At 43.0% G+C, this 22,145-nt stretch overlaps 1 protein-coding gene across 3 annotated transcripts; it reads right to left on the reverse strand.

Annotated features, from left to right (window-relative positions):
* Positions 1–391: 391 nt before the first annotated feature.
* CNP (2',3'-cyclic nucleotide 3' phosphodiesterase) lies at positions 392–17,716 on the reverse strand. Of its 3 annotated transcripts, XM_088482633.1 has the most exons (5): positions 17,546–17,585; positions 16,791–16,837; positions 14,271–14,943; positions 11,153–11,283; positions 392–1,571 (listed from the first exon to the last, which is right to left on the reverse strand). In XM_088482633.1, exons 3-5 carry the CDS (start codon positions 14,884–14,886, stop codon positions 1,110–1,112), a joined length of 1,209 nt encoding a protein of 402 aa, XP_088338759.1. In that variant the 5' UTR covers positions 14,887–14,943; positions 16,791–16,837; positions 17,546–17,585; the 3' UTR covers positions 392–1,109. The 3 variants fall into 3 exon arrangements, with proteins under 3 accessions (XP_088338759.1, XP_088338750.1, XP_088338770.1); XM_088482624.1 differs by lacking the exon at positions 16,791–16,837 and having other exon boundaries at positions 17,546–17,716; XM_088482644.1 differs by lacking the exon at positions 16,791–16,837 and having other exon boundaries at positions 17,482–17,555.
* Positions 17,717–22,145: the final 4,429 nt, after the last annotated feature.

Raw genomic sequence — 22,145 nt, forward strand, 5'->3', positions numbered from 1 at the left:
ATTGTTGCATACTTCAAACTTACAAGACTTTTAAAAAAGAAAGTTTAATTTTCGCAGCTAGTACAGATAGTTATTCTAAACGGTGCTGCTAAAAACTATTTTACATTCTAAAATTTGTGCCTGGGCAATTCATATCTTAAATCAACCTTTTTAATTAAATTATATTCATGCCTATCCCTATGTAACATTAATATAACAAGTTCCTTTTTCTTTTTTAAACAGAAAGCATAATCTGTATAGGCCACGTTGCTTGCTAAATAAAATATATTGCTAAATGCAATTGAAGCATCAAAATTACAAATATTTGATAAAAAAAAAAAAAATCCTAATTTGTGGGAACCCAGGTCAGAAAGGCTACAAATATTTAACCACAGACATAGAAGAAATTAGACGCACAGGAAAAAAGTGACGTCTCTCATATATTTGGTTTCTTTTTATAAACTGTACTAGAAAATCTATCAAATCTGGATTCCATGAGTTACAGCAATTTATTTTCCCCTGCACTTCATTTTTCCATTTAGAATAAACTGAATTCAATCTAATTTCTCAGTTGAACTTAACTTGTATTTGGGATATATTAAATCCTCAAAATAATCATATACTTTCCTATAAGTAGAAGCGATTTTCCTTTACTGGCAATAATCAGGACAGATGCTGCATTATTGCATAGATAAATACGTTGTGAGAGCTGACAAATAGTCACTTATTATTTAGAAAGGTCAGAGGTCAGAGATGGTCTGATATTATAGAAATTATAAGTGTCCTATGTCAGACACCATCAGATTTACAAATCAAAGTTTATATATCTGTTTATTTTAAAGTGCACATTCAGAGTACACTGTTGCTTTGATTTTTGAAAGATACCATTAATTATGTGACCTACTGTATACATAGCTACTTATTATAAACTAGAACAACTGTAATACTGTGGAAGGCAGCAAGCATGAGAACTTTTCTATTACACCCTTGTACCATCATACAGCGCTGTACCTTCATTTCACAGTATATGGCATAAAAATTACTACAAAATATTAAACATTTAGTGGCACTTTGATAAGTTAAAGAGCAAAAGTTTTTTTTTTTTGTTTTTTTTTTTAGTGCTTTCTCGGTTACACAATTAGACATTGATGTAAAAGGCCCTTTTTGCCACCCCGCAATGGGACACTGACACCCGGCTTCCCATAGTAACCTGAAAAGATGGATTTCATTTCAATCTTTCTGGTAAGGTTAAGCATCCACATACCATTATCATAATAAGAGACTTTGCCACTGACTGATCCTGTAAACTCTCCCCCACTCTCCCCCTCTTTTCCACTTTGCTGCAATTTTATGAATTCCAGAAGGTCAATGCCAGTTTGAACATCCTGCACATCAACTGCGGTGCCCAGAGTGATATGGGCACGACTTCCCCGGGGAAAGGTATCTTTGGGCATCACTTCTTTCTCAGCATCTGCAGGCCATAGTAGGAGCTGGTCTTCCGTGAGTTCTACTTGTGCTCCTGCTGTCCTGGGGGTGGCGAAAAAAGCTGTGATATGGAGTGTGTAGCCTTTAGAATAGGCCTTCTTCACAGCCTACAGAAAGGAGGAAATACATAGTGTTTAGCAAGACACTACCCCAAAGACAACAAACGTCACAATAACATACGCTGTAACACATCATAGCCAATGAGCTTCCACCTATATAGTGTAAGACAATAAAAGCAAATACCTTATTGGTTGCTGTGCTGCACATTTTACACAGATAGTGAATTAACATTGTGTGTTTAGTCATTGGACATTAATTACAAAGCAACGGCCTATCTCCCTGGTGGGTTTCGGGTGAAAATGTTAAACATCAGTCACTGCAAAGCCCGGGGTGCTTTAGACAGACTGCAAGTGTTTTAAATGTCCACTTGCAACGCGCTGGGAAGCAGAGGCTTACAGAAGGTGCTGCTTTATAAATAAAGCCCATTGTGTCAATTATCAGCATCCTTCATTTATACAGGACCTATATATATTATATTATATATATATATATATATATATATATATATATATACACATATACATACACACACACATATACATATATATATATATACACACACACATATACATACACACACACACACATATACATACACAAAGGTCTACTGTATATCAAATTTATAAACACGTTTTTTTTTGGTGCAATTTATTGAGCCAAAGTCATGCTCAGTAATCATGTCCAATATTGCCATCAAGTCATATTACACTGTCGTCATTTCAGATCCAACCGATATTTTATCAAGACATAACAACAGGTCCAGGTGTGCAATCAAGATACAATATCACAGCAATATCTTCTCACAAAGAGTTAATAAAGCATCTGAGCTGTATCTCAGATGCTGTATCAATTGTGAGAAGATGTTGCTGTGATATGTGTCAATATGGTCATCTGCGTTGTGGTGATAATCAGGCTGGCCCTGCAGGTGCTGTTCTTCATGGAGTCTGCTGCCAGCCACCGAGGTGCTGCATTAAGTCTGAGGATTGATGTCCCTTCTCTCTTTCCACTCCTCCCCAAGTCCCGCCCCTTCTGTCCTATCCCTATTTTTTTTTTTTTTTTTTAGAAAAGTTTTTATTCAATTTTCTCCGAGTACAGATTATAAAGTACATCCCTAAACACATACAAATCTACACAAATTGGTATAAAACCAAACATACAGACAGTATAAACATTAAAGGAATATACCGTATATACTCGAGTATAAGTCGACCCGAATATAAGCCGAGGTACCTACTTTTACCCCAAAAAACTGGGAAAACTTACTGACTCGAGTATAAGCCTAGTGTGGGAAATGGCAGCAGCTGGTAGTGCTCCCAGTAGTAATTCCCCCTGGTTGTGCCCCCAGTGGTAATCCCCCCTTTCAGTGCCCCCAGTGGTAATCCCCCCTTTCAGTGCCCCCAGTGGTAATCCCCCCCCTTTAGTGCCCCCTGTAGTAATCCCCCCCTTGTAGTTCCCCCAGTGGTAATCCCCCCTTTTAGTGCCCCCTGATAATGCCCCTTGGTAGTGCCCCCTGTAGTAATCGCCCCCTGATAATGCCCCCTGGTAGTGCCCCCTGTAGTCCCCCCCCCTAGTAGAGAGAGACGTGAAAAGAATAAAAAAATAAAATAAACACTTACCTTAAACTCCCGCTCCTGGTCCCGCCGCTGTCCGCTCCTCCGGACGCTTTGAATGGGAGAGACGTCGTCATGACGACGTGTCTCCCATCACCCACTGCGGGAGCCGGAAGATGGCTCCCGCAGTGGGAGCAGCAGCAGCCGCTGAAAGTCTGACAGACTCTCAGCGGCTGCTGATTACACCAAACACGCAGCTGCCGGCTCCGGCCGGTCAGCGCTACACTTGACCCGAGTATAAGCCGAGGGGGTACTTTTTCAGCACATTTTTTGTGCTGAAAAACTCGGCTTATACTCGAGTATATATGGTACCTCTGCTTAGAAGGGCATATAATACCTGGTAATTTTAAGAAGGGTTGAGAAAGAACAGCACGGGTAGAAAAGGGAGAGGAACCACAATAGGCGGGATACTGGGGAATGTTAGTAAGGGAAGACTGGTAAGGGAAACGCAAAGAGGGGGAAGGAGGCAAACAGAGCGTCCACTGAGAAGCCAATCAAATTTAAGAATGTGTCTCATGGTAAGATAGCCAAGGGGACCAAATTTCAGTAAATTTATTAGGGCTTTCATGTATTTGGCTAGTGATATATTCCAAACTGTGCACACGCCAAATGGTATTAATCAAAGCAGTGTGGGAGGGAGGGTCTGTTTTCTTCCAAGAGGCCGCAATCGCACAGTTAGCTGCGTTAGTAATGTGTCTTATGAGTGCTTGGGTATATTTGTCACAATTATGGATAGGTCGCGGGAGTAATTAATAAGACATGCAAGAGGGGAGTGTGATATTGGTGACCGAAAGAATTAGGCGATGAACTTTTGCCCAAAATATCTTAATCTTGGGACAGTGCCACCAAATATGTGCAAAGGTGCCCTCCTCCCCACAGCCTCTCCAACATGTGCCGGAGGCCTGTGGAAAAATGGCTCGGATACGTGTGGGAACCATATACCATCTATATAACCTCTTATAAGTATTTTCTTTTATTCTGACACATATTGAAGATTTTGCCGCCAGCTCGCGAATTTTGGACCACTCCCTAGGTTCCAGGGACTCCCCCATATCCTTCTCCCAAGCTAATTCATGTGGTTCTTTAAGAGGGCAATTGTGAACAATTAATAAATTATAAAGGGTAGAAATAAGGCCCCTGGAGGTAGATCTATGTAGACAGAGGGACTCTAAGGGAGAGTATGACGGATGAGACTTAGAGCCGATAGTTGAGGAGAAAAGATGGTGTATTTGAAGATACTGATGAAAACATCTCGTTGGTAAATTAAGTCTGTCTTGCAACTCAGAGAATTCCGGGAATGGGCATAGGGGACAAATATCCCTTAGAAACTTAATGTTATGGGAGACCCACGGAGCGAAGGTCCCAGGGTCTAAACCCCGTAAAAAACCCTTGTTGTTCCACAGAGGGGTCATAGGAAGATGATTTTGAATTAGAGAAAAGGTTCTTTTGCAATAATCCCATATAGATAGGGAGAATCGGAGAGTGGGAGGGATGCAGGAGAAATGTGGTCTGTGTTTATGTTCCATCCAAAAAAGGGAGTGTGGAGAAAGAAAGTTAAGTAGTTGAGCTTCCAGATCTACCCAGTCTCTAGTGTGTGCAGCAGCGTGTGAAAGGACAGTCTGGGATAAATGAACCGCCAAGTAGTATTTGTGGAAATTAGGTAAACCAAAACCTCCCTCCTTGATATGATAGCAGAGAGCACGAAATCTAACCCTGGGTTTGCGACTCGCCCAAATAAATCTGGAAACTAGCCGCTGAAGAGAAGTTAAGAAGTTGGAAGGAACTCTAACTGGGAGGGTTTGAAAGAGACATAGGAATCTCGGGAGTACGTTCATTTTAATAGTGTTAACGCGCCCTATCCATGAAATAAAATGTGTCCCCCATGAATTAAGATCATGGCGTATCTTATCAAAGAGAGGCGGAAAATTTGCAGAAAATAATTTATCATAAGAATCAGTTAGTTGAATCCCTAGGTACTTCAAGGAACGGGAGCACCATCAAAAATTATAAGATCTGCGCAGTTGAGCTATTGTATTAGGTTCTAGAGATAGAGGTAAAATTTCAGTTTTATCGCTATTAATTTTGAAGTTCGATAAATGTCCAAATGTTTGTATTTCATCAAAGACTGCAGGGAGAGAAGATAAGGGATTAGTCAATGTAAGCAGAACATCGTCAGCATACAAGGCTACGGTGTGATTTGTTTGACCTACTTGGATACCTGTAACAGTAGGTTTACCTCTGAGCTTAGCCGCCAAAGGTTCCATAATTAAAGCGAAGAGGAGAGGTGATAAGGGGCATCCTTGTCGAGTACCATTTTGGATATCGAAAGGGGGGGAAGCAAATCCATTAGCTAAAACTAGGGCAGAGGGATTATAGTATAGAGAGGCCACTCTATTTAGAAAATCTCAGTGAAAGCCAAATGCGTGCAAAGTAGATTTCAAGAAGGTCCAGTCAACCCTGACAAAGGCCTTCTCCGCATCTAAGGCCACCAACAGGGCGGGGAGTGATTTAGTGTTATCAAAATTGATCAGATCAATCATTTTACGCGTATTATCGGAGGCCAGTCGACCCGGTATAAAACCCACTTGATTTAAATGAACCAGGTAAGGGATGACTAATGCCAGACGGGAGGCAAGAATTTTAGCGAAGATTTTTAAATCCACATTTAGAAGGGAGATCGGCCGGTAGCTAGAGCACAGACTAGGTTCTCTGCCTTCTTTGTGTATGACCACTATTTCCGCCCTGGTGGTGGCCTCGTCAAACTTCCGGACAGACAAAATTGAATTGAAAAGGTTCAATGACAGGGGAGACAGAGAAAAAAAAAATTTCTTATAGAAGGCCGCAGGAAAGCCATCTGGGCCAGGAGCAGAAGAGGATTTCACGGACTTCACAGCACTTTCAAGTTCCTCGGCAGTAACCGCTTCGTTAAGAGCGGACAGTTGCGAGGAAGAGAGACGGGGTAGATCACAAGAGGAGAGATATTCCCTAGTAGCATCCAAAAGGGAGGAAGGCGATAACTCATGACTCCGAAGGCCGTAGAGAGAGGAGTAAAAATCTTTAAAGCTATTTGCTATGGATTTCGGGTCATAGTGTGTTTTACCAGATGAATCTTTAATGTGCATAATTCTATTTTTAGTTCGTTTAGTTTGAAGCTTACGTGCAAGAATGGCCTCAGCTTTGTCTCCCCCTTCGTAAAATCTTTGCTGTAACCATTTAAGGGTACGAGAGGCTTTGGACGAGAGAAGTTGATTTAGTTGGCCCCTGTATAGACGTAGTTGTCTAAAAAATTTGTCTTTAGGGAATCGTTGAAATTTTTCTGTCATAGATGTAATTTGAGCTTCTAAGCTCGCTATCTTTTCCCTCTCCGCTTTTTTACGGGTGGATGAGATCTGAAGAAAATGGCCGCGAAGTGAGGCTTTAAGAGCCTCCCAATTTATCGCGTGCGAGGTATGATCAGGATCATTATGTAGGTTGAAATCGGTTATTGCGTGTAGAATTTGGTCGCGTACTTCTTCGTGTAAAAGAAGGAATTCATCTAATCTCCATTTAAATCGATGAGGGCTAATAGTAGGGAAAGTTAAGTCTAGTAGGACAGCAGAGTGATCGGACCAGGACACCGGAGAGATCTCTGAGGACCGGAGGATGGGGGTGGAGGTATGATCAACTAAGAAGAGGTCAATTCTGGAGAAAACTATGTGAATGGGAGTACTCACGAGCTGACGGGTACAAGATCCTCCATGCGTCATATAAATTATGCAGTTTTAATAAAGAAATTAATTTAGTCGATTCACGTACCTGAGTAGGAGAAAACTTGGCAGGGCCAGTGCGATCCATGCAAGCAGAGGGAATCACATTGAAGTCTCCACCAATTATAATCTTACCTTTAGCGATTTTAGACAGTTTAGAAAAGACCGGAGAGAGAAAAGCACCTTGAGAAACATTAGGAGCGTATATGTTAGCAATAGTCATTGGGACGCTACCAATAAAGCCTGTTAGGAAAAGATAACGGCCCAAGGGATCAATGTAAGAGGAGTCCACTACAAATGGGGAAGATTGATGTAGGAGTATTGCAACTCCTGTAGATTTATGGTCAGTGAAAGCATAATAGGCATGGGGGAATGTTTTGTTCGTCAAATTTGGATGACTATTAAGAAAGTGAGTCTCTTGCAATAACGCTATGTGGATTTGTCGTCGCTTAAGGTACTGTAGGGTCATGGTTCGCTTTTGGGGGGAGTTGAGACCATTTACATTAAGAGAGATTAGTTTCAGCGACATCGGAAGTTTTGTTAGGAAAGCTCTTAGATTGGGATCGCAGGCCCAATGAACACTCGATGCCAACGGGGAGGTAAGGAGAAAAAGGTGAGGAGTAGGAAGGATTGTTAGTATGGGACGGGGAGGAGAGATAGTAGGAACTGCATCCGTACCACAGAACGCAGCAACAGTGCAATAGAAACAGTACATCCTGTGCACTTGGGGCTCGGGGGTGGTAGCACAAAGGACGTAAAACATGGTAATGTTATGTGACAAACAGAACTAGCGTGGGGAACCTAGAAGATTCAAACAGCAACTATCCAACTGAGATTATATGAATCTCGCGCTCCTAGCACATCAGCGAAAAAAGAAAAGAAAAATATAGTTAGGAGAGGCAATAGGCCCATAAGTTAAGAGAAAAAAATAAAATAAATGCTCTATGGGCACGGTCCAACTGTAGGGAATCTATGGAGGAATCTGGCAGGCATTGAAGGAACAATCCCTCTAAATATTCAGGGAGCGCATCGGAGTCAATTGATTCAGGAATGTTTCTGAAGCGGATGTTATTGCGTCTGGATCTATTCTCTGCATCTTCCATCTGTTCCTTAAGAATGTCAATTTCAGAACGCATATCCGATATTTCCTGATTGGTGACATCTTGGAACTGACAGATCTCATCAACCTTACGCTCGAGGGAGTCCGTTCTTGTACCCAAGGAATCTATCTCTGTTTTGAGAGAGGAGATCAAAAAGCGGAGTTCAGTTTGTATCATTGTCTGTATCATTTTAGTGATGTCAGAGGAGAAAGACACTGTCGAGTTGTCGTCTGGGAGTCCTGAGGTTGTTTCAGAGGAGTGCGGTGAGTGAGCAGACATAATGCTGGATTTGCTCTTATCTTTGGGTCGAAAAAAATCCGTCAACTCACTCGCAGCAGACTTTTTATGACGATTAGACATATTGAGTAGTCTGAGTGGATAGAATCAAATGAGTAGTTGTATACAGATTGTAGAGAAAAAAAAATAAAAAATCACTGATGGCGAGTACAAGGGGTTCAGAAAGAGTAGTTGAGGATGTACTACATAGGAGAGGTCCCCTTTGCTAATAATGAGCCAAGTAGCAGGTTGCATCTTTTCAGGAGAGCAAGAAGACCATACAAAACATCACAGGTGAGGCGGAAGCCAGTGAGGCCAGTTAGAAACCGGTTTGGGCCAGACAAATCTTAAGTGAGATAATTTAATTAGAGGTCATGTCGCTTATATAGGATGAGGGAATCCCCAATAAGTTCCCCTCATTTATAGAACGCTAGTGCCTGATGGAGGAAGAATTCTGGGCTAAGCTTCAGAAGCCACTATTATGGAGCAGGCTATCAGGCTGTAAGGTGGGGGGTGCTTTGTAGCTCAAAGAGGACTCACCAATTCAGCTGTGTGGGTCTCTCAGAAGAAGGCCAGCATTTAGTAAGTGGAGGAAGCTGTTCTGGCAGTCCAGATATCGATGCAGTCAAGGCAGTGCTGGAGGTCGTGATCAGCTGATCTGCCAGAGCATAAGGAGTTAAAATAGCAGACTGGCGCGACTCACAGCACCCTATAGGGCCGCCTTTCGGTAGTCCAGAGGAGGCAGTGGGATAGTCTCCACCAGGAGGGCCCCCACGGGAGAGGGCAGTGATGTGCTGCAGGAGGCAGCGGATGTCAGCGGCAGCAAGGACTGGTAGAGGTAATAAGGGAACCTCAAACAGGAGGGTCCCCATGGGGAGAGGTAGCGGCACGCCCCGGGAATCAGCGGTGGCAGTCCCGACGGGAGCACAGCTGGTGGTCTGTGCTGCTCCAAACTCGAGGCCGCGGCTGCAGAGAGGAAAACAGGCCTCACTTGGGGATAGGGCTCAAAGTCTCTCCAGAGCTCAGACAGCAGGACCAGGGTGGCCCAGGCACTTATTGACCACTGAGGGTGGGTGATTTAATTAAATATGTGCTGCTTGTGCTCTAAAAAGGACAGGTATGGCAGGAGCTGTATAACACCACGTCTGTCCTGTTTGCCAGCTAGACCACGCCCCCTAGTATCCCTATTTTAAGGCTCATACACACTAGATGATGTGCTGTATGAACAATCTATGGTGAAAGATTTCCCTTGAACTCTCTGTAGTGCAGGACAAATTATATTGGGTGTACACTTTCTTCTTTAAAGCTATATTTCAGTGAAGTCATCCTGCCACATCTCTGAACAGGCAATTCTTGACAATATCGTTAGATTGGCCTGTATGTACGGACGACAAAAGACATAGTTAACGACCCGCGGGAGCGCACATCGTTGGTCGTTCACTGCATACACACTGAATGAAATGAACGATACATCGTTGAATGTTATCGTCCATGATATATGTGTATGCGATTTACTTCTCGGCAGCTCATCTGAAGTTTAGGCTGGGTACTTCCTGACGCTAGATAATAATGCACTGTTGCAATAACACTTATGCTGAAGGGGATCAGCGAGTAATAAAATGAACGCAAGTTCTACAGGTATATCATGTCAGTACTGCACATATTGAGTCATTTCTACTTAATTACTCGTTTGTCTTTAATGCCATTTAGATGCGGTTGATTGTGCTATGAACATAGAAGGACCACAGCTCAAAGTAACACAAGGACACTGCAACCTATTGTGAATGATAGGTGTATTTATTCATCTTGGGTGATTGAAAGTGTAGTACAGGGGATCATGAATAAATAAGTGTATATTAAATTAACAGATCAATTGCAACAAGAGCACTATTATTGAATTGTCCATTCAGATGTTGGATACTTCCTATAGCGAGATGCTCCCCTCCCTTACCCAATAACCCCCTGCTAACCGGTACCCCCAATCCCCACAACTGCTCCCCTCTAAAGAGCATTCTTTGGATGCAGGTTTCCTCTTAAATATTGCTCAGTCCTTAGATTAGACTTTTGAGCCAGGGGGCATTAGGAGTCGGACTATCGTTCACCACACACCAACTCCTTGCTGGCCAGCATCAGCGGCAGAAAACGAAGGGGCCTATTTACTAAGCAGTGTTAAGAGACAGAAAAGTGATAAGGTGCCAGCTAATCAGCTCCCAGCTGCCATCTCACAGGTTGTGTTTGAAAAATGACAGTTGGGAGCTGATTGGCTGGCACCTTATCACTTTTCACGTCTCCTAACACTGCTTAGTAAATAGACCCCACAAAATTGTATATAGTGGAATACAGGACTTAGGGAATAACAGCATAGCACACTATAGAAAAAGGTACACAGTATTTAAGAGCATTTAATCAGATTCTGAAAAAAAACAACAACACTAGTGAGTGTACTTATGGTAGGGAATATAGATTGTAAGTTCAACTGGGGCAGCAACTGATGTGAATGGCCAAATATTCTCTGTACAGCGCTGCGGAATGTGTGTGCACTATAGAATAAATTAGCAGTTTATTTTTAGCACAGACAGGACCTGGAGTGGGCTTTATTGCATACTGTACCCATGTAGGGAACTTGAGAAACTATACATGAAAATGTTATCTGGGGTGGAGGGGAGTGTAGTACTATATATAGGTCATTTAACCATGAGGTGCGAAAAGCGCTATTCGCTTACTAATATAATTATGGTTGGGCTGGCCCTGCAGGTTGGACAGCCAAATCAATTTACTAACAAACAGTAACATCACTAGGGCCTTTTGTGTGGTTAACAGTTGTATATATGCTAATGTCACACACAGTCTTTTAGTATTATTTGTGGGGTTTTTTTTACCACAAATATCCACTCACCTCTTGGTGTGCATATTCTTCTGATCCCACAACCTTCCCATAATCACAATACTTGGCCGTGCAATGTAGGATATTAGGAGTCTTGTTAAAATACTTCAAGAGATCCAACTTATGTTTATCTTCATCACCAACTGAAAGGAAGTAAGAAATAAAATATTAATATTTTGCTTTAAATTTTTTTTTTTTTTTTTTTTTGCATATCCAAGTTAATAAAACACAAATATCCAACAAATGAAAGCACAACAAATACAAGTTTATGTACAGTTCAATTACACCTAAGGACGGCTAACTTCATCCCCCCCACCCAGTTGCCAAAGTTTTCACCCGAGCATAAAGACGCACACTGTTGCCTTTTTACAACCGTGCAACAATGCATACCTGCGTAAATATCGGTAACATCGAAGCATATTGGCAGCCATTTTACCCTTGCGGAAGATCTGACCTGCCCCAGCCTTGGGTGCCCTTCTGACACTCAGAGCTGCATATGTAACAGCAGTGGCTAATTTATGTAGCGGCCAGTTACGCCTGCGTTTCGCCAACGCCCCCCCCATCAACACCCCCAAATGCTCACTTCCTGTCAATCACTCTGCGATGGGTCTCCGTGATTGCAGAGCTGCCTTCGCACACTACGATGCACGCGCAATGGCAAACAGTCACTCGATCTGCGTAATTAGCATCCATCTCTGGCTCAGGCCCTCTGTTTGGTATATACAGTGCCCCCCCCAGCTTTATCAGAGAAACCTTTATCTTTCCTATGTAACTACATTGTAGGTAATGGCCTTAGTCCTTGTTTTTTCTTTCTTTTTTTAATTCTAATAAAATCATATAAACAGATATGGAGATGACACCTATAGAACAAAATGATCTGTACCAGCTTGTGTCTGATATATAACACAGTGCAGGAGTGTCTGCTTGCATTCACTGCAAGTTGGTGAATTGGGATGGTTCTCTATATCATTCAGTTTCAGTTTGACGCTTTTCGATTAAATCACAAAGCTGCTCAATATGCACCATTGCGTCCAATGTTAGAGCAGTGTCATATCACATAGCTATGAAAATATCTGCCCTGTATGATAATATAATCCAGGCCTGGCCAACCTGTGGCTCTCCAGCTGTTGTGACACTACAAGTCCCAGCATGCTTTACCAGCTGATCGGTGTGAGGGTATGATGGAACTTGTAGTTTCACAACTGCTGAGAGCCACAGGTTTGCCAGGCCTGTTATAACCAGATGGCTAAAAAGTAGTTCGCCGATAGCGGAGGCAAATAATACAGCAATGTACTTAGTAAGAGTTACAGGAAGGTAAGCTTTTATTGCTTGGAAGAGGTTTGGCTGATGGATTGAGTTCCTCCAACAAGGAAAATAGAAAACACCTGGAATGAATTGTCTAAGAATATTTACATTTTATAGTATATAGGGCAACACTAGTTAGTTTTGCTGAAGTAGTGAGTACAGGGACTCTCCCTTGTACAACAGTGTCATGGTCATGAAATTCAAACTGAAAAGGGTTTTACTAGTTTGCATTAAAAGTAGCATAATAATTAACAATATAGGCAATTAAAGTGAATAATGAAATAGTGAAATTGGGTTTATTGTTTATAATCCGTATTTTTGGGCTGTTGCTGTGTGTGTACACAGTCTCTCTTCATAGACTTTTAAATCAATTATAAGTAGCCATCCATGAAAATGTGTTCAAAACGATAGAACACAAACAATATCAAAACACAAAGACATCATCATAAGGATTTTACAAAGAAAATAATGTTGTGAAATAACATATAAAAACTTCCTGATTTTGCAATATATGTTATTACCATACCCTCCAGTGTATTATCGATGGTTGCAGTGATATTCAGGGCAGCACAGATGGTGTAATGGTAGCATTACTGCCTCACAGCACTGAGGTCGTTGGTTCGATACCCACTACGGCCCTAACTGTGTGGAGTTTGTATATTCTCCTTGTGCTTGCGTGGGTTTCCTCCGGGTACTCTGGTTTCCTCCCACACTCCAAAAATATACTGGTAGGTTAATTGTGCGTGTGCATGTGGTAGGGAATATAGATTGTAAGCTCCACTGGGGCAGGGACTGATGTGAATGGCCGAATATTCTCTGTAAAAGCGCTACGGAATATGTGTGCGCTATATAAATAACTGGTAATAAATAAATATTGAGCACATATACAAAAGTAATTTTTGCAAAATATGGCAGATTTCAAAACTATAATCCATACGTTTTGCATTGCATTACTTATAAATTTCCAAAATACCATCAAAAGTAAAAGATGGGTTAATATCTCCCAGAACAATTGTATTTTTTTGTAAATTTTATTTAAAGTTCATTTTTAACATAAAATTAATTGTAGAATTTGTAGTATAATATATATTTTTCTTTTTATGGCGGTTTTACAAATATAAAGGTTTTGATTTTTTTTTTTTTAAATTCATAGCGGTGTAATAAAATAAAAAGGAAAATGTATCAGACATCTGGTAAAAACAGAAACATTTGCCAAAATGTTTCTGATTAATAGATTACAAATTTGACTACTTATGGGATACTTGGTATACGTGGTTACAAAACAGTAGCCACTCCAGTATGTATATTATGATAAAAGTTAGGCCTAATGGAAAAAAAATAAAAAGCTGTAAACATAAACTAGTATACAGCCTTGTGTGTTATGCTCTGGCTTCTGACTGTGTGTCTTTAAAATAATTATAGAAGGAAACACTCTTACATATACAAATAGGTTATGGGGGGAATTCAATTAGCCATGGTAATTTACCGCAGACTAATTGTTCCCGGGGGCTATTCAATTGGTCCCGAAGTCAGCCCGCAGGAATTCGGGTCTGCTCAGACCCGAAAAGAAATCTGTTAAAGTGCGTGTTACCTGGTGCCGCAACCCTGTTAACTCATCCATGAACTTATCATGGATATTAGGTGTTAATAGGGGTCTTGGGTGAAAAAAAAGGATGTAATTGAATAGCCCCAGGTGTTAAAGCCAGAGAGTACCACCCTCTTTCACCCCCAATAAATTAACAGGGCTAATTGAATTTGGCCCTATGTTGTTAATCAGGAAATCTATTCAAGATAACCAAACAACTAAACCATAGGCAACACATACATGCTTGTAAACGCTTCTTGAAGGCTTTTAAGTTTTGTAGCTGCTCCAGAAATTCACGGCTGGTCTTCCTTAAGGAATCCTCATCTCTCTTTGCCAGGAACCATCCAAAGTACAGGGGAAGGAGGTCCTTCTCTAGTGTAGGTCTCAGGTTCTTAAGCTCCTCCAGAGATAGCTTCCAGTGGTTCCGGTCTTTCAGCTGTGCACAGTCCAATTTCCATGGTGTCTTTGGTTCTAGGACAACTACAGTGAATTGGTACTTGTTGGCCAAATCAAACAATTCTTCAAGCCTTTCGCGGTCATGGTGTGTGTCATCAAGGATGACCAGACTGGCCTCACATCTTTCAAAGCAAGTGGTTAACTCATCATCCAGTTTACGGTAATCTCCACTAGAGCTCCTCACCACTGGTTTGATTTCATACTGGTCAGCAGAAATGAGACGAGAAGAGTCCTTGTATTTTTTTTCAATATCTATTGCCAGGGTAGATTTTCCACTCCCTGGAAGACCCCTCAGCAGAATTAAGATTTTGGATTCTCTAACAGTAGCCACAGTGTGGTCATCCACTAACAGTGGTGGCCTCTGAGCCTCTTGGTGATCTTTTGAGGCTTGTGACGACATCTTGTGATGAAAAACCTTGACTGAATCTGCCTTAGATCTCTTGAAAATTGACCCAACCTAAAGAAACCAAGAGAGGAGGAGTTATTCATTCAAATGCCACTTAATTACACATAGACTTCAGAATCATATCTAGTGATGACTCAGACTGTACTCAAAAGAACCAAATTTAGGTAACAGTTGTTTATCCCACACCAAAATAATTGACATCTATTGAAATACAGACTCAAAACAGTTTCTAATTAAATGAGCAATTACACATAACTTTGGGCTTTTCACCCCCCAAAAAACACAACTACGAGATGGTGTGCATGAAAATTATTGCATGTTTGTTACACTTTGTGTACAGAGGATTAAATTCTCTACACTTTTGAAAGTAGAGGAATGTTATTAGTTCTTTTTGCAAAAGTGGTCATTGTTCAGTCTGATGACCCAACTATCAGCCCCCCCAAATGACAAAACAAAAGAGTTGCTGGTGAGCCCATAACACAACAGTCAATACCATTCACTGCTTCCCACTGACATCTCCACACAACACAACAGGCTGGCTATTGTCAGGAAAATTAACATTTTGCCTTCCACCGTGGAATGACTGAGACCATCATGAGATATATTCCAAAATTCTATGTGCACTATTACAATTACTGAATTATTGTAATAGTAAAAAAAAAATATTATATATAAAGGCTCCGGTTATCTCTTCCTTATACACAGACATAAAGTCATGTACCGATCACCCCCTCCTTATACAACGACTTCAGGACACAGACCTGTCACCTCCTTCTTGTACACAGACATCAGAACACAATCTGTCACCTCATCCTTATACACAAACATCAGGACACTTACCCGTCACCTAATCCTTGTACACAGATATCAGGAGAGGTACCCGTTACCTCATCCTTGTACACAGATATCAGGACACGTACCTGTCACTTCATCATTATCAGAACAAGCACCTTTCACGTCCTCCTAGTATGCAGATATTAAGACATGTATCTGTCCTCCAGACATCAGGATACGTACCTCTCACCATCTAATACACAGACATCAGGACATGTAGCTCTCACCATCTAATACACAGACATCAGGACATGTAGCTCTCACCATCTAATACACAGACATCAGGACATGTAGCTCTCACCATCTAATACACAGACATCAGGACATGTACCTATCCTCCCCTAATACGCAGGGTTCATACAAGTTCCCATCACCTCACCCTAATACTCAGATATCAGGACCCGTAACTGTCACCATCTAATATACAGACATCAGGACATGTACCTCTCACCATCTAATACACAGACATCAGGACATGTACCTGTCCTCTCCTAATACGCAGACATCAGACAAGTTCCCATCACCTCACCCTAATACACAGACATCAGGACACACGTAACTGTCACCATCTAAAACACAGACATCAGGACATGTACCTGTCCTCTCCTAATACGCAGACATCAGACAAGTTCCCATCACCTCACCCTAATACACAGACATCAGGACACATAACTGTCACCATCTAAAACAAAGACATCAGGACATGTACCTGTCCTCTCCCAATACGCAGGGATCAGACAAGTTCCCATCACCTCACCCTAATACACAGACATCAGGACACACGTAACTGTCACCATCTAAAACACAGACATAAGGACATGTACCTGTCCTCTCCTAATACGCAGAGATCAGACAAGTTCCCATCACCTCAAATACTCAGATATCAGGACAAGTATATCTATTACATTTCCTGATGTCTGTTTATTTGGAAGAGCCATCAGTCACCTCCTAATACACAGATGAAATACCATCATAGTGTTACAATAGCTATGAATCTGTACCACAAAATACTTAATTCAATTACCCGTCACCTCCTCTTAATACATATACATAAGGACACATACCTGTCACTTGCTAATATGCAAAGATCAGGACATGTACATTTCATCTCCTAGAACACAGATATAAGGACACATAATTGTCACATGAGGGTATGTAGCTCCCAATGCTTCCTAATACACAGACCAACACATGTGCATCTACCCTCCTAATCCACAGATGCATCAGGACACCTGTCATCTTCTCCCAAAACACAAACATCAGAACACTGTCTTTCATTGCTTCCTATTTCTCTGACTTCAGCACACATGCCTCTCACCTACCCCTAATCCACAGATGCATCAGGACACATGCAGCTCACTTCCTCCTAATACACAGACATCAGCACACATGCCTCTCACCTACCCCTAATACACAGACATCAGCCCACTTGCCTCTCACCTACTCCTAATACACACACATCAGCACACATGCCGCTCACCTCCTCCTAATACACAGACATCAGCACACATGCCTCTCACCTACCCCTAATACACACACATCAGCACACATGCCGCTCACCTCCTCCTAATACACAGATATCAGCACACATGCCTCTCACCTACCCCTAATACACAGACATCAAGACACATATGTATCTTCTAATGCACAGCAATCTGATTAGGATCATAAACAAAGGCTACTTTACACAAAATAACTTTCCCAATGACAGAACAGTACCAGACCTGCTATAGACAGCAGTGCAAAGACACAGACCTGCTCTGAAAGCGCATACAAAGGGTAAAGCAGGTCTCTCTCCTCTAGCAGGGAGCTCTCTTACCTTGTAAGAGAGGCTGGAGCTCTGCCTGTTGTAGAGCAGGAGTCTTGGGTGCAGAAAGTGTGAAAGACTAGTGTGCAGCTGCAGAATGGTGGAGGCCCGGGCATACATTTGTGTTCCTGCTGCTGCCCCTCCCCAGCCTTCCCTTCTCTACTATGTACACGCCTCTTCTAGCTGCTGCCTCCTCTCCAGATACTGGACGTATTGTGCCATAGACACAATGCGCTTCATTATAGTAATAGTACACAAATCAAATGACATATAACAGTCCAGTGCATCATCTATAGGATTACAGAGTGTATATCAGTGCTCACATTCACAGCTCTTTCTGATTCCTAAACAGCAAATTGTTGGAAAGACTTATAGATTTAGGGTCTGTTCTACTCAAACATATAGATGTTTTGAATTTTGGTGTTTATGTGGAGGCCGATGCAGCAACTGGGATATATTGAGAATGTTTTGCAGAAAGAAAACTCAGCTCCTCAGAATAGGTATTTGGGAACTAGCAATAGTGGGCTCAATCAGCTTTTAACCAGACAACTTAATTTAACACTTTGGGCGGGATGTACTAAAGTAAAAATTCATTTGCATATGTATTAAGCCCCGCCCACCCTTTTTTCAGCGCGGAGGGCAATGGCAGAAAAACCTGGCGTTACCCTATAGAAGCCTATGGGCTTCTTACCAGACCCCGCACCCGACGCTTCGCCGCCCCGCCGTTGCCCAGCGGTGGCCCCCACTCACCTGCTGTCCATGGTCACCGGCCCGCGCTCCTCCTGAGTCCTCCTCCTCCTAATCTTCCGGGTGTAGGGAGGAGGAGGTGCCCGGGCTTCCTGCACATGTGACCAGCAGGAAGCTCCCAGGGCTCAGAGGGGACGGGGTCCCACGGAGACGTCGTCACCAGGCATCGGCTGCTTCGCAAAGGGCAGCTCTTATCGCAAGAGCTGTCCTTTGCGATACTATTTGCATATGTTAGTAGTAAGTAAGTAAGTAAGTAATATGTAGTAAGGTTGCGGTGACTGGCGGAATGGTCACCGCAACCTTAGTACATCCCGGCCTATGACACAGTGACGTAACTAGGGTAGTGCGACCAGTGCCAGGGCACCGCAGGGCAGGGGACGCTGTTCAGGCCTGTCAATTTTCCTGTTTATTATCATTCTCACTTGTAGCTTCCTCTACTTTTATCCCCTGACCTCCCCTATCTCTTCCCTGTCCCTTCCCCAAGAGGCCATGGCCCTTTTTCAGGTGCACTATCTTATGTACCTATTTAAAAAATGTGGGCGGGGGGTGGGGGGGGAGCCAATGCTCTTTCTGGCACAGGGCACCAAAAAGTCTAGTTACGGCTCTGCTTTGACATATAGCCAAATAGCAAAAAAAGAAAGTTCACTCAACTTGCTGTATTCATTTGACATGCTCATATAGGGCCCATGTATTAAGTTTCAAATATTTGACCTATTATTTCATTTCCTCGCACATTGCAACGGTAACAAATGATTCTTGAGAGAATGTATAATTGCAGTTCAGGGACAGTGCTCGTGAAAAGTGTCTTTTCCAGTAAATACCTGAACAAGTCCTGATGCCTCTCACAGCTAATTTACCGCAGTTGCAAAAGACGTACTTTTCATATGCGCCAATCACAGTTTGGGCCTGTACAGTAAGCGCAGTGGAGTAATTTACCTTTGTCACCAACTCTGTTGACCTCAGAGAACCGGCTTGTGTAAAGGTAAGTTAATACTCCTTTTTAAAAATGTATTTATAGTACTGTATTGTTTATTTTAAACATTTATTACACTGGCACAGGTGCTGGCAAGGGGAAAGCTCGTAGACCCCAACATTTGAGAGGGGCCAGTCAATGCATCGAGGCATACTGAGGGGTCTCTCCAAGGCTTAGGACCTCATTCAGAGGCGCTCGCAAAAAGCGAGCGCTCGCTCTGAATGAGGGCGGCCGTTTTTTTTTTTTTAACTGGCCTGATGGCCGCTCGCTAAGCTGTGGGTGACCACCCACAGCTTTTGCGAGTGGCCCGGTGATGGTCGCGATTATCGCGACCATCGGGCTTGCGACGAGACCCTTGTGATAGGGTCTCGTCTTCCGCAAGCCCCAGTGAGCTTCCTGCTCAAATAGAGCAGGAAGCTCGCTACTGACATCACTTCCGTTTGTCCAGCCACCCCCTCTCCCCGCCTGCAAAACGGGGCGAGCTGTCGATCAACATCGACAGCTGCCCCGTTTGTAGCGAGCCCCAGAGCGAGTGAATTTCTCACTCGCTACGGGGCTTGCGCACGGCACGCGCGCAGTGCCCCACCATTGACCGCTTGCTCTGAATGAGGGACTTAGTACATAGATTCCTGAGTGCACTGCTCAAAGTGCATTGCTTGGAGCTAGGGATGGACATCAACCATCAATGATTCATAATCATCGATGGTTTAGGGTCAATGTCGAATGCTTTTGCAATCGATGGGGGAGAACCAGATGGTTGCCCTCTATCGATGTCTAAGCATAACCAAATGTTTGTTTATTTTTACAAAGTGCCAGGACACTGATCATAGCTCCGCCGCCCGACACAGGAAAAGCCCTGCCACCAGATTCTGATGGGCTACAGGCCAGTCAGTCAATAAACAGGGATGACCATCTGTTGGTGTCCGTGAGTAGGGGGTGGGACCTAATTACGTATTTCTATGAAAATCGTGCCATGTGGCCCCCTATTTAAATATGTGGCGTTTGCTGCAAATTATCATGAGGGGCGGGGCTTAGTTACACGAACCGTCCGGCCCCGACCACCTGCTTCTCCTCCCCAGGAACTTAGAAGTCTTTCAGTGGTGGTGTGTACAGGGAATAGCAGGGTGCATACACTGTGCTCGATCCTATTATCTGCGAGTAGGGTCTTGTAAATCGTTCTCCTGGCAAACTCTTGTTGCAAGATGGTCCTATAGTGAAGTTCAGTGCACTGTAGCAATAAGCCTAAGCCAAACTACCACTCCTGGCAGCACATGGATAATGGCCTCTTCCTCTCCCAGTGGTGGTTTATTATTATTATTTATTTTATTTAATAACAGTTTTTTATATAGCGCACACATATTCCGCAGCGCTTTACAAAGAATATTTGTCCATTCACATCCATCCCTGCCCCAGTAAAGCTTATAATCTAAATTCCCTACCACATGCGCACACACTAGGGTTTTGTTGGGACCCAATTAACCTACCAGTATATGTGGTAGGTTAATGGGAGAAAACCGGAGCACTTGGAGAAAACCCATGCAAGCATAGGGAGAATATACAAACACCACACAGTTAGGGCCTTAGTGGGAATCAAACCCATGACCTCAGTGCTATGAGGCAGTAATGCTAACCATTACACCGTCTGTGCTGCCCATAAATGGATAAATTGTCTGTACAGGGACGCTTTATTGACTGCATGTGTTTCTGGTAGCGCCGTTAGTGTTGTGTCTGTAAGTGATTAGACTGGGAGAGAGCAGTGATGTCCGCATACAGAGGCCAAATCAGCATTTCTGGGCCTGATTCAGTAAGGATCGCTATAGCGATCGCAGCAGCAATTACGCATGCAGTCTAACTGCGCAAATATGCTAATGATTTCCGTTGCAGGATGCCCACTTTACCTTACACACATCCGTAATACGTAATAATCGGTAACATCGAGTACCATCGGAGCCTCACGCACACTTGCACAAGGTCTGACCTTACTCCGGAATTGCTAACCTCAAAGCACGCAGTGAGAGCCCAAGCTGCGTACAGTGCATCCGGAAAGTATTCACAACGCTTCACTTTTTCCACATTTTGTTATGTTATAGCCTTATTCCAAAATGGAATCAATTCCTTTTTGTCCTCAAAATTCTACACACAATACCCCATTATGATGTGTATAAAGTCTTTTTGCGGGGGCGTGGCTTAGCGGCGGACCTGAGCGTACGTGCGGTGAATCAGCTCCGACTGTGAAGGAGCTTTGGGGCTACATACCTCAGCTCCCCTCGCTATACGGGGGTCCCTTTGAATGGGCCGGTGACCCTGTACGTGTCCCCGGCGCTCCTCTCTGCGGTGACACACGCTCGTGGCCTACTTCTACATCTGAAGCCGCGGCCTCGATTTTTGCCTGGTGGCTGCCGCGATCGACGGGCGAATGAATAATAAATGCACAACTATACAGGAACACCTGGACTCTCAGCACTCAGCTTAAGGGTGTCTGGACTGGAACCTCATCTGGATGGACAGGTATCCCTTGGATTTACTTATATATTGCCTACGTGCTTGTGGCTGCCATTTTCCTCTGGGGCTGCGGGTTTATGAGACAAACACGGTGGACACACAACACCTTCACATCCCCTGAAAGATACCTCTACTTTCTTACCCTACACTGCGGTCCACATTGATTATACGGATTGAAGGTCCAGTCTTATTATATGCTGTAATAGCACCTTGTATTCCTCATTGGAAAGATCTATATGCTGATGCACCGGATCCTGCTCTCTCTGTAACAGTTATTGTACCATCTGAATATTTGGAGCCGCTTGCCACACAGATATTAACAACTCCTGCACCCCCCTTACCTCTATATATCAGTGGCGAAGGAGAAGGAGAAGGAAGGAAGACCTCTCT

Source organism: Taudactylus pleione, unplaced genomic scaffold, assembly GCF_031769625.1.
Source record: "Taudactylus pleione unplaced genomic scaffold, aTauple2 ptg000018l, whole genome shotgun sequence".
In the NCBI taxonomy this organism is placed as follows: domain Eukaryota; kingdom Metazoa; phylum Chordata; class Amphibia; order Anura; family Myobatrachidae; genus Taudactylus; species Taudactylus pleione.